The sequence below is a fragment of the Gavia stellata genome, chromosome 17, assembly GCF_030936135.1.
Source record: "Gavia stellata isolate bGavSte3 chromosome 17, bGavSte3.hap2, whole genome shotgun sequence".
In the NCBI taxonomy this organism is placed as follows: domain Eukaryota; kingdom Metazoa; phylum Chordata; class Aves; order Gaviiformes; family Gaviidae; genus Gavia; species Gavia stellata.
Window position 1 is genome coordinate 8,447,699 of NC_082610.1, and position 14,181 is coordinate 8,461,879.

A 14,181-nucleotide genomic window follows, 5' to 3' on the forward strand; every position below is an offset into this window, starting at 1 on the left:
CCATAAAATGTAGTGCCGCTTTCTAGAAATAAGAAAGATAAAATTAAATTACAGTAATATGGCAGTATCTGGAAGCCCCAATCCCACATGCACAGCAATAAAAAGAAGGAAAAATGTTCTTTAAAATTGGGCTATGGAAATCAGAGGTCAGAAGGAAGATAAAAAGAACAGTATGGAGAAAATGCAAAGGAGGGTGAAAAGACAGAGAATGTGGAAGCTCTTCTATTTAAAATTTCCTTTTGTAAATCCCAATGTTCTTTACTTATCTCTTGAAGGGTCAGCCAAGGAACTCCAATGGAATAAAATGATGCTATTAAGGCATGTAGAGATGTGGCCATCATACAGCAGGCAAGAGAGAGTGCAGTGATGGAGGTAAAGCGTGATGAGAAAGCTATGCTTTCAAAGGTTTTTACATAATGCTGTAAATTCATTCTAACATTTCTTGAAGATCAGCTGCTTCGAGTCACCTTCATCTCTGTTTCTAATGCAGATGGTGACATGGCAGTACACAGCCAGCCTACCAGTGGCATTTATAACAGAAGCATCCTGGAGAAGTTCCCCTCCTTCATTTTGGTCTTCTGCTGTTGCAATTTAATTGCCCTCATCTGGAGCAATAGACTATCAAGGCACTGCTATCAACTACAGCAGAATACGAAAGGCGTTCTACCGAAAAGGTATTGAGTGCCTGAGTTCAAATTTAAAATGCCAGTACTCTAACTCAAAGGGGCAACCATGTGAATACCACCCCAAAAAAATTCTCCTCTTCCAAACCGTATTCTTGATTTTGCTATCCTGTATTGTAGGAAGAAGGACTTTCATCATTTCCAAATATGTTGTAACTTCCAGCACTGCTTTCAATTATGGTAAACCCAAAATACAGCAAGCAACAGTTTTGGCTGTGGACATAAAACCCCACAGCGTCAACTTAATAGGACGCTGTATGCATTGATATGAGGTGCCACCACCCCCTCAGTGCACACAGAAGGCTACACAGTCCTTGCTGTGGAATGACAGAATCTTTTCCCCCAAGATAATGCAGAAATACAGCAAAGTCTCAAAATTTGTCTTAATTAACAGAATCATACTGAGGTTAGAAACAGCACATCACATGAGGACAAGTGAAGCAAGGGTAGCGGGGGGGGAATTTCAAGTGCTCTAATTCAATTAGGAGGCAGTGACTGACACTTGACAGGAGAGGTTAATTGGGGTCACCAAAACGCAGTAATTCCTTACCTAACCAGTCATTAAACTTCTTAACCTCTGAGGGCAGTCCCAGTTCGGTGAAATCGCCCGTGTGGAGAAGGATGTCCCCATAAGGCATCTGGATGCCATCTGTTCTGGAGTGTGTGTCTGAGACGCAGACAAATCGCGTGTGGCCCGCTGGTTTTGGAGTGTCATATGGGATAGGGTCGACCCTAAAGCAGACACATAAAGATCTCGTAACAGTTACAAGGTTAAAACCCTCACATCTATTATTTCAGATATCAACACAGATCTATCTCTACACAAGCGTGCATGCACACACATACACATCCATTTACACACACTATGCTGAAAGAAGTGACTCCGTAATGCAACACTGCCAAAAAGCCAGAAGGGATCACAGTACTTCTTAAATACTTACCTGGTAAGGAAGGAAGATTGAAAAATACACACAATATGGCCAGTTCTGATACTAAGGTTAATTTAAACATTGGGGAAAATGGATTTGAGAGACTTTGAATTCAGGTATATTTTTTCCATCATCTGCCTTATACATGAACAAGTGCACGAGCCATTAAATTACAGGTGGGCCAGCAACAAGATCTGACTTGAGCTGAGCAGCTTAGCATCTGATTTTGTGCAAGGGCATAGGCACTCTTATAGATTCCAGCAGGAATATTTGTTTATGCACAATCAGGTACATTCGGGAGTGCTTTGATGAGGCCTGGAAATTGCAGAACTGAATCTGATGACAACTTCTTACTCTCCTACAAAATCCTGAGCTCATCTTCCCAAAACATATAAAGTCAGGAACTGATGTGGTAGAGTAACAAGCAACCATAGGTAAAACATTTTTTTTCCCTATAGCCAATGATTTAAAATTTTAGTTCAATTGGTTATTTGCAAGCTACATTTGTTAATTTGATCTTATCAACTGTATGTGACTCAGCACAGAAGTTTGGTTTTGAGGTGTTTCGGGTTTTGTTTTTCAATTTTAAGCAGAACAGAAAAATAACATGGAAGAGACGTGCTTTATGCATACTTCGTGGTTAGAAGTTCTAATTTGTAACAGAATAACTTAAAATACAAAAGGCAACCCATAGCCTACTTTGGAATAGCAATTATTTCTCTGCATAGTTACCATAATTTGATTTGCTCAACTTCACTCAACATTTGAATAGCACAGCATCTGGATTAACACCACAGAAAACCCCATCCCAACTTCACAAACCTTCAGCCCATTCCGTTGATGTGCCACTTTGATCATGGTTAGAGCTTAGCTTCAGCTAGAAATTTTGCGGAATGTAGGAGCTATGTCAGAATAATAGTCCACTTAGCTCTCAAATCATCAGAGCAGTGAAACCAAGCTCAAAGTATTTTAAAGCACCCAAAATGATGCTGTTTTAAGACTTATTGGGACACACTGGCACAATAGACATTCAAAAATTGGTGCCTGAAAGTAAAAAGAAAATTAAACAGGTTTTATTAGTATTGCTCTCCACACTGAATAAAAACAAGTAACTAGCACACATCACTGTGAATCTGTTTTTCTTAAATCCTCATAGTTGTAATGAGATGTATGATCAGTAATAGAAAATAAAGCACAAATCCTAAGAAAATATAGACTTTTGAAGTACTCCTTTATTTACTGAGCTGTATTTACTATTGTTGGTAAACTGAATTAGTATTTACTACACACTGAACTGTGTGAAAACTTCCACCAGTGTCTTTAACTTCAGCTCCCTACATAGGTGAGAAAGACCAAAACCTTCCTCCAGGGAGCAATTCAGCTCCCTACGCTGGGAAGCTTATAGTGGTTCAAGAAATCAGACTCCATATGGGCATGTACCGGTCTCCAATGGAAAAATGTCCACGTGGATGCACTTACTAACACGATTTTACTGAGTCTTTTACATTTGGTAGAATGTTTACTAATGGCTGTAATTTTAGCATGGGGGGGTGGGGGGAAGATATTATTTGTTAGACTGCATTTTCCTAGGTACCATAATTAAGTATTTCCAATCAAACGGTATTTACCATAAAAGTTCCACATTTGGTTGCCATGGTCCACTGAATTAATTTGCAAAATTCAGGCTCTACAAGATGATGTTTACTTTAATTCGGTCTTTACTTGTTGAGCCATACAACTGGTTACCACTACAGAAACCCACTGCAAAAATCTGAACTCCAACAACCAATGGATTCTTCTTCTCTGCAAGGGTCAGAATTTAATAAGGTTATTATTACAGAGGAAAATTCATTTACCCATTGAAATCACACTGGCAAGCTGGTAATTACAGGCCATAGCGCTTTTGGATTTGGTGTCTTCCTCCCAATTACTGAAGGTGAGCAGAAACTTTCTTAATAGCATGTCACACAGTAAACATGGGGGACTCCAAATCAACGTTTCCACACTTCCAAGTGTGTTTACTCCAGACAACACAAAGAACGAACACCTACTTTCAGCAGTACCGCAGACCTTGTTCAGATCGTCTCTGCTTGAGCTATGACCAGCACTGCCTGCCTCTGGGGAGCCCAATTTTGTTCGTACACGGCAGCTATGCTTTTGCTATTCTCTGCAGTTTGTTTCCAAACAAACCCTGTTTTGCTTCAGGCAATACCTATTAGAGTATGACACCAAAATCTGGTTTAGGATTTTTCTATTCATGCAATGACTTACTTACAGAAAATTCTGTAATCGAAACTCATTAAGTTCCTGACCTTCTTTCTCCTCTTTACAAACACTATGATGTTGCCAAGTAACCTTTTTTCTACATCTTAGCTTAATTTCTTCTTATTCACTAGTGCTTGCCTACTAAGTATTTGAAAGTGAGATACTGGAGGTTATTGTGTTCAGCCCATCAATTCATCTTACTCAAAATAGTCCTTCAATAGAAACTTAATAAAGGTGGTGTTATTGCCAGTCCTAAAGGCTCAAGTTTTCTTTTCATCCACAGCTACAGTATGGCAAACAGTAATGCGAGATTTTTCTTTTTCACTACATCATGAGAGGATTGGCCTCTGAACTTGCGAGATCAGCTACCGCAGTAAGCGAGGCACTACCCTTCCACAGCTTTTGGCAACACACTGCTCACTCGCAGGCTTCCACCTGGGCTGGGAACGTCGACCCTCCTTCTGGTGGTCTGCTCAACCTCACGACCCAACATCTGGGCATTCTAGACTGGCGTTTCCAAAAGCTCTGTTATAGTTATGCATCTGACCCTCACTGCAATTCAGCAGGAGATAAAGTAATTATTTCAGCCCTGCTCACCACCAGTCTCTGCTGAATCAGAGCACATACCTAAGAAATTCAACATATTCTTTACCATTTGCTCCAAACACAGTGCATCCAGCTGATTTTGACACTCTCCATCCCCCACCAATACTTTTATTTTTTTCAGTCGTCTTGAGCTGGCAGACTGTAACACTTTACAGATTATTTCAGCACTGCAATTTGGAAAAGCATGCTCATGGAAAGATGCAGTAAATGTTATTCCAGAATAATTTAAATGTTCCTATGTTAGGATTAATACAGCAATCAGGGAATGGAAAAAAACCTAACAAAATAGCCAAGTATCAAAACAAATAAGGATTTTTTTGCCTTAAGCTAGTAAATGATTTTGGGCATCTAACTTCCTTTACAGAGAGCTGTTAACGGGTACTTATCTACCCTAAGATATCTTGCACCTTAGAAAATAAGGCACTGAGGCGCTTTTTCAAAAGTTTATGTAAGACCCAGAATGAAATCCCGTAAGGCAGTTGAGCAATGACTGCTTTCTAAGATCGTGACAGTAATGTAAGATCTGTCACATCTAATGCATTTATGACAAGGGTTTAGAAAACAGAAGGGACAATGTAATCTTCATACACTTCTGTAAGGACCTTGTTTATCAGGTAATTACTTGGCTTTACTAAACTGCCCTTACCACCCGTTGTTCTCATTTAGAGCAAGAGTCCCTCAGGTACAAACCTCAAATTTACAGTTCCTCACACACTGCTGCAGCTGAATCAACTGAAGGACAACATAAACCAGGCTCCGATTTGGCTTGCTCAGCTATCACTCATCAGCATCCTCCTCCAAAACCACGGTTACCACAGGACTTCCAAGAGAGGGGGGCCGGGAAGCCGAGCGCTGCCCCTCGCCCTGCCGGCTCTGCGGACGGCACCCGGCGCCGCGCCCGGGGACTGCGCGGACTTGGAGCTGTACGCCGTCCTCATCCGTCAGACAGCAAATTTCGTCATGGCTTTACGTTTTAAAAGCTGAGATTAAATAATTAAACAACCATCAGCAATGCAGAAGTTATCAAAGGGATTTTGAGAGCGAGGTAGGAGGGCTGAATTCCAGACTCACAGAGGAGGAAAACGTCAGGCCTTTCACATGCACGGAGGCAAAGGAGTTGATTTAGGATGTCACGCTATGGAACAGGCACGTTAGATGTGTATTTCAGCCCAAGCTTACGCTAGTTACTCTTAACGATGTCTTATAAATCAGCAGCATTAGAAAGTACCTCCAAGACAGAAAGGCGGTGCAGAGACAAGAGACAAGGCAGAATTACACTTGGATCCTGTTTTCAAAGAAAATTTAGAAAATACACAAGCGCAATTTTTCTGAAGGAAATAGAAGTTTTGATTCCAAAGGATAATTCTGTATGGGTGACTTTGAAAGCTGAAAATACAGGGCTCTGGCTGGGTTAGCCGGACCCCGGGAATGCCGGTGCTTAGAGAGCTGAACCCACAGCCTTTTCACTTCCCTGCTCTCTCGGGTTTTGGGATATGCAGACCCCAAATCCCCTCTTATAGAACAATTCCCAAGAAACCAACTCATCCATGAAAACTAAATAAAAAGCTTAAACATTAAGCAAGGAAGAATTTCCAGTTTCTAAAGCAGAATAAATCACTCTGATGAATGCAGCACCTATGCTGGACAAAACATTTACAGATGCTGAAAATCATTCGCCCCAAACCCTACAACTCACACCGGCACTATTACTGCTTACAGGCCACTACTTTTTAAGCCATTTCTGTCAGCTTTGCTAGAGGTCAACAAGTCAGTGGTCACTGCAGAAGACTGCATCATTTTACTCTTTCCCAGACTCACCAGATGCAGGAATAGTCCCATGACATACAGGCCTGTGTCCTCCCCAGACTTTGTCACATTGTATGCTGTCTTTTCACCTCTTAATTGTTTCTCCATTGGGTTGTACCTGTGACTGAATTTGGGGGTTTGTTTTTATGATGTCTAAATTAGTATTCATTATAGATCCATTTAAGCACAGACTTCTGAGTCTGTGTACCACGTAGAATCTGTATGTGTTGCTGCACTTACTCTACTGTTTTGAGAGTCACTTGGAGACACGCTATCTAGTAACTATTCTATATTACAAACATATCTATATTACCAGCTTTTAAAAAAACCACCTACTCATACTTGCTATGAATAGTCACAGTTTTATTTATTTACTGTTTAGCTTCCTCTTGCAAAACCTTCATACTCTTCCTGCTACTCCTATTTTCAAAATTTGTAAACCAAATACTTTTTCAAAAAGCCAGTTAGCTTGGTATATTTATTTTAGGATTAAAATACAAACATTTTTGCAAAAACACTTTAAAAGGCTTGTTTCTAAGTGCTGTTAGTTCCCCCTCCTCAGCTAAGGCAACAAAAGATAATTTTGTTGAAACTGGAAAACAAAAGCAATGTATTTTCTACATCTTCATCTTCTTCTGTCTTTGAATTCATACCTCTGGCTCTACACATGCTCCCTCTGGCATGGGAAGATCAGGAGAAGAGAATAATGGGAATTTCTGTGAAAACTCCTTGCTAGGGTACTTAAAGTATGTTACTGTAGCCAAATCTCACAGCTTTGTTATATTGCGATATTTTTTTATTTCTCTTAGAGCCAGTCTCAAGACCCACGTGAGACCTGTGGCTTAATTATTTTTGTCATAATGTATCAAAAGGTCTCTCAGTTGAAGAAAAATGCATGAAATGCATCTGTATGCCCTGCAGATGTTCAAGAAATTGAATGAAAATAAAAGATGTGTAATAGTTCTTATTTTTAAAAAAACTCTCAGGACTATTAGGCCAACTTCATCATTTTTGAACCAGTTTTTAATGTCACAGACCAGAAGGACTATATCAAAATCAAACTGTAAATGCATCTACATTTTGAAACAAAAATGTAACATCTAATTTTAAAATCTTCAGCTCATAACATTAACATAAGTCTTAACATGTAGTGTCATTTAGTTTAGTTGATCACGCTGATATGAACATGGACATGTTACTGAAGACTTCATACACTATCAGATTAAAAACCAGAACTCCAGCATCAAGTGTGGAGCAGACACAGTGCCCCTGTTCTTCATTAGAACTTACTCAAAATCTTTTGAGCTTCTTCACTCTCCCAAAGCTACAAGGGAGAAAACCTCCTGTGCCTGTATTGCTCTGCAACTGCATCTCCCACAGCCTCTCTGGATGTGGTTCCCCAAATTTGTATGGCATCTTGGAAAATCCAGACATTTTCTTTTTTCCTCCACTGAAGCACTCTTATTTCTTACAATAAGCACCGTGACAGCATCCATCTCAACACCCAACATTTCTACCCTCCTAGATGCCCCACCCAGCCGCAGGATGCTGGCAGCCAGAGCCACGGCAGCCATGGGACTGCCTTCCCACAGTGCTGCCCATCTGTGGCACCCCGTGGCCGGCCAGGCAGAGCAAGCGCATCCCCTCGCCCACCACGATGAAACACCAGCGAAAAAAAGGGCCATCACTGGGCACACACCAGGGCCAACTCTGCACAGTCAAGACCAAGGCTCTTGGATGACCAAAATCCAGAAAAAAGCAAATTACACTAAGGGAGGCTGTAAGACTGTTGGGATGGTGACTGAGACCTTGGTTTTTCTCCAAGGACTCGTCAGGCCCCAGGGGTTTCATCCAGTGCCCTCCCTCCTTTGCCACAGGCTCAGCCACCCACGCTGGGATTGACACAGCCCCGGCATGCATGGCTGTGCCTCCCCAGCTGCTCCGACCAGCCGGCTGTGTTCCCTGAACCGGCTCAGCCAACTGAGTCCAACAGGCCCTGGCATCTTTATCTCCTTGAGTCACTTCACGATGATTGCCAGGGTAGATGCTGGCTTGCCAATGCTAAATGAGACTCTGTATGACGAGGGCCCAGTCACAGGAACTGACTGAAAGGGAAAAAAAGTACTTGCCTGGAAAAGGGGGAGGAGATGAAGGCGAACACCACATCCAGCTGTCCATAACCATTTCATTTTATCCTCGTACCCATGGCTAAAGCCAGACACCACAGGTTACCATGGCTTTCCTCAGCCAACAGGACAGCAAACTGGAGAAAAAGCCGGACGGTCTGGTGGGACTGGAAGGAAACCCAGCAGGGCAAAGGCACCGCTAACAGCACGCCACAGATGGTTGCTGCAGCCTAACGCCTGCCGTCAGGGAGGAGAGGCAAAAGCCAGCGCACCAGGTAAGGAAACAACTGCAAGTCAGCCATCTCCACAGGGCCACCTCGGCACCGCTGCCTCCTCTTCCCGGAGCTCCTTTCCCACACCTGCCTGGTCTGCGAGAGCTCGAGAGCTCGCTGGTGGCCCCTCCGGGGCTAACACAGGCCACACGAGCACCCTTCCCTCCCTCCTGGCTGGCACGCACCCACTGCGCTAACACTCCTGTGTAAAGATCTATTGTCCTGAAAATTTGTTCTAGTCAGTCAATTATCACTTCGTAACTTGAATTTTAAAATTCAAAAAAAGCCAGGCCTTTTATAAATCTTTTTGAAGCCGTATTTTATAAAATGGTTTGGTAAATAGATTAACTTCTCAGTATTTATACCTGATCTCCTGATTTTGGAAGGGAAACTACGAAAACTTTGATGAAGGGGACAGGCAGGTTATCTGATCGCGTTGTACCCTCCAACAAAAGGTGCACTGCCTGCAAATTCTTACAGCATAAATTCAGCGCATCGTATAGCTATCCAGACATCTCCAGCCAGAAAAATATATACATGCACATACACAGAGCTGATTTTGTGATACAACACATGCTGAATGACACAAAGCCAAATACTCATTTCCTCTCAATAAACACAATGGATGTCAAAATATAGCATTGCTTTAGTTGGCTGCTGTCAGCCATTAATTGTTTAAATCATACATATTAGTGCTTTGTTAACTTGACTCCATCTTCCAGTGTGGTCAAACACCAAGAAAACATCTGGTTTCTTCTCTGAGTAAAAAGAAAGGGATGCAAATACCTTTCAACACTCACACTGGTAGATCTTAGTTATACAAGCACTCATATCTAGGAACAGACTACCCCAAATTAGCTAGAAAGCCACACCTCTTCTGGAAACATCCATGTACATGTGTCACCCATCAAAACCTTAGAGAGAGTTCTGGAAAACAGAGGTCTGATATTTATTTCAGAAATGGCACTAATTGTGTCTTGGTGCAATGTGGGGGAAAAAAAAAAATTACGTTTACAAACCCACAGGAGGATTCAACGCACCACTCAGCAGCTTACTGCTAACGTTTCCAACAATTAGAGCTGCAGGGAAATGATGGATCTTTTTATTACAGGTTTTGGAGCTGTTTTACTTCCAGTGAGATTTATGAGATTAAACAGAAAAGACATATATTATCCACCATCATCATTTGGGCAAACTTAAGAAAACCCTCCTTTATAAGGAATTTATAATAATACATTTTCTCAGCCTGATATAAACTAATTAAGGGTCCAAACTCTGTTAATCCCAGATTCTGGTCAGTAATAAAACCAGAAAGAGGAAAAATCGAGATTTTCTATGGTGTTCTTTGGGGGCAAAGAGTCACCTGGTCTTTTTTCTGAAGTACCTAACCTCCTTTGATATTAATGGGAATTCAGAAACTGAATTGCTTGAGCGCTTTTGAAAATCCTATTAATCATTCCTTCCCAGATGGAATTTCTTTTTAGTCGATGAAATACCTTCTAAAATTTAGGTGTAAGTGGCTTTCCAAAGGTCAGAGAAGCAAAACAGAACTGAAAACAGTACCAACACCAGTATCAGCATCACTCTAAGGTCCAGGTTTCTCCAGGTTAAAGTATCTCCTTTAAATAAAAAAGTAAATTGCCATTTTTATGCTGGTATGGTTTCAGTTAAAAGTCATTAAGAAGCACTTTTCCCACATTCTTTTGTTGTTGTTGTTGGGGGACTGCTATAAATTATGCCTTCCCCCTACTCCAAAAGAACTCATTTGCTGATAAAACTGCACGTACTAGGAAGGCAGGTCAATAAACTCTCTACACCAAAGGCACATTTTTATTTCCCTACTATAAGGTCTACAAACACCAACTCATTAAATATACTCGAAGTATAATCTGGCATCCCAAACCCCAAAGAGAAGAGAATTTAGATCCAATTTTAATTTAAGGACAATGAGATTTGAAAAATTCACATTTTTATATCTCAGCAAGAGTGAGGCTAAATTAACGTGTGGTATCCCTCCAATTATTTCAACTGCAGGAGTCAGAAAATGGGGTGGACTTATTTCTAGGGTGGAAAAACAGAGAAGGCTTCAGCCCTTGCTTCAATAGTAAAACAGTTTTTCAAATTGTAATGCAAAAAAAAAAAAACCCAAACCAAACAGAGGCATATCTCTGGGACAGATTAAATCTAACTGGTTTCACTCTGACTTGACACATCAAAAAGGCCATCTTTCTTGAAAATTAGGACAATTTTGGTCAGAGGGACCAAACTAATTAGTTTTTAGAAAACTAATGAGAGGAGTTATAAAAAAAGAATAGTATAGGAGAAATTACTGCAGCATATACTCCATTTCTTATGCCTGTTTGTATTAAGAATGAAATCTGGAGTGTCCTAAAAAGTACCAAATTCATAAGCATAACTCGGTACCTTTTCTTGCAGATGACAAATTCAGCAACAGACTGTAACTCTTATGTAATAAGACAACCGGACTTGAAGGGGTACAAAATTTTGAGGAGATCTGATTATCTTGCAGAATTTGCTATGAAATCTAAAATCCCTGTTCATGTTTCAGAAACAAATATTCAGTGTTTAGATACCCACAGGATTGAGCCTCGAATGTTTGCTGAGAAACACCTGAGGTTGGTTCTGATTTTTTTTCCCCCAATATATATTTGGTCTGAAGTACAGTAACTACTTGAAATTTCACCGACTTGCTGCTCAGGAAATACAAGTGTTCTTCTTGAATCCATAAGTTAACTATACAGTGCAGGTAAGAAACTCTGCGCTGAGCCTTCTCAATCATTTTATTTTCTGACCTGAAGGTATCACCCTCTCCAGGGATGAGATGCAATTCAACCTCCATGCAAGTGAAGTGTGAGCCCTCTCCTAAACAGAGCGCTCATCATGAGTCTCTCTGCCTTATGAATTGACTTCCACAGGGGTGATGGAACTGAGTCCAAAAAACCTGTTCAAAGGAAGGACAATTCACGCTGGGCAAACACCACCAGTCCCCATTTTAAGTTACTAAGGGCATAGAGTGTCATCAACATGCCTATGAAATTGTCAGTGATGTGACTAGGAGATCGGTGAACCAACAGAGAGGAACATGTAACTCAAATACAAAGAAATTTCCTACTATTCATGCAGCGTCAGATACTATTTTAAGGAAGGAAACTGGCAGACACTGTATGTTATCTACAAAATCCATTTGTGGATCTGGACCAGTACAAAAATCTATCTCCATTAGGATGTATATTCTCTGCTGCATCTAAGCTCTAACAAACTTCTTGAAGATATTAGTAATAAAATGCTTCCCATTGAAATCCGGGCATCTGACACTATCTTCCTACTAAATAAAACTCTTCATAATAGCTATGCTGTCCTAAAAGGCCTTTTGCCTCAGTCTCATGTACAGGAATTATTTCAGCCCTTGTCAAAGGTTTCAGCTTCTAGCTCCTCTTAAGGTTTAAGAAGCTTTCTGTAGGGAAGGTGATAAAATACAGACAGCAATTAACTCTCCTTCTAAAGTTAAGTCCATGTTTTTAATAGGAATAGAGAGAGGAGATAATCAACTAGCTTCTACCAACGCCAAAATACAAGTTCCTACTCAGCATCCAGGTTATTGAAAAGCTCGGTACATTAGAATGGTTGACTGAAATGATGTAATCTTGCATGTTACACAGTCACACAGCTGCCCTAATATTTCTATGCTCCTAGTTAATTCCATTGTCACCAATTTTGACACCAGTCATCTTAAGCTCAACTTGAAGTCTAGATTTAGATTGGTGAGAGATCTGAATCAGTCTCAGGAGGTATAGAAAAATACGTATTTACATTGTATAATTTTCTTTGAAGGAGGGAAAAAAATATCAGAACTACGTTCTGCTCTTAGACACAGTCTCAACCCTTCGCAGTAACTTTGCTGGAAACACAGAGACATAAAAGATCACTTTGGGCGTCTACTGGAGAGAATTTTGCACTTTTATCTTTCAATCCTTTATCTTTTTAGTGCAATTGTCTTCATTACAGCTAACATTGTCTCCCTGACATACATGTCTGACATGCAACCCAGTCGCAGAGAGAACTGGATTCAATCAACAAAATGCTGCAACTCCTTGGTGACTGGATTGGAGAGGGCTGCAGTGTGCTGTACCGTAGATACCAAAAGCAGGTTCTTTTATTTGTAAAAGATGTGTCAAAAACTTTCCCAGCTAAAAAGATTATAGCAGATAGCTTTCTCCCTCTTTTCCCTCTCTCTCCAGAATTAAACAACTTATGACAAGGAAACCGCAGGTCAAATAGTACACATTCCACAATATTTCAAGATACAAACATTAGTCTGAGGGAGAAAAAGCTTGGTAGATAAAGCTATAGCAGCGGGAAATAAAATCTCATGTCTGTGCTAGCAGAAGACTGCACCAATGTAGCTTCAGCTGGAGATACTCCTTAGAAATGCACAATTCATTCTGACTTACTTTCTTCCCCCTTTTATTTTCTTTTTCAAATCTCGCTCCTTATTTGGTGCTCTCATACACTTTCTCCTAAGCAATGAGTACTCATATGTTAGAGGCTGCTGAACTCCGCACCAGTGCCTTTTTACAGAAAATAAAACCAATCTTATGGATAAAAACCAGCACTGAATATTTTTGTTCCACCATAACTGTAACTTGTCTATGGCATTTACTTGACGCTCATCACATTTAAACAGTATTATGAGAAGCGCTGCTGCATATACGATGAGGAGGTTTTATCAATAATGTAGTTAATAGGCAGAGGGTTTGTGGGCAACCACAGTGCTATAGGTTATCTAAGAACATTTTTGTTTTGCTCATACTTCTATCATAAAAATTAATGACTTAAAAGTCCTCAGTGGGAGTATCTGGGACATTCATATTTATCGGAAGTGTCACTGACTTCTGCAGTTAGCAATTATTCTTACTGTGTTAAACCATTTACTTCCAAATACGTATCCCCAAAAATCAAATAAATCCAAAAATGAATCATAGTCAAGATAGAAATCTACCTCAGGGATACTTTTAGAAAACTCAATTTAAAAACGCATTTACTTTCGCTTCTATGCTAGTAACAAAGGCAGGGGAAAGAAAAGAGGGAAGAACAACAGAATCATTTTGATTTCAGTATTATCTACAAGTCAATTCCAAAGTCAAAGAAGCTGAAACCCCTCAATGTGCAGTTTCTATATGTGAATGGTAGTAAGGTATTATCACGTATGAATCAGAGGTTGTTGCTAATTGTACAAACCTACTTAGTAATCACTTAATATGTAACAGAACACAAGACCTTGACAGCTTTGAGAACTAGTGCTTTCCAAATCCCTGTATTGCGCACTATCAAAATTTTGGTTCACGTGGCAGACATAGAACTGCACTGCAGAAAGTAATTTCTATGCCAAATACAAAAAGCAAATGTTTTGTAGCTTTGAAATTTAGAGTAAGAATATGACCCTGAAAAGCTCCAGGAAGGAGGGAAACAAGCT

At 40.4% G+C, this 14,181-nt stretch overlaps 1 protein-coding gene across 1 annotated transcript in view; it reads right to left on the reverse strand.

Moving 5' to 3' along the window:
- MPPED2 (metallophosphoesterase domain containing 2) overlaps positions 1–14,181 on the reverse strand; it is a 109,164-nt gene that overhangs the window by 67,496 nt on the left and 27,487 nt on the right. Inside the window, exon 3 of the mRNA XM_059825951.1 lies at positions 1,234–1,415. Within this exon, the coding sequence (XP_059681934.1) occupies positions 1,234–1,415 (182 nt within the window). The remainder of the gene's footprint in view (positions 1–1,233; positions 1,416–14,181) is intronic.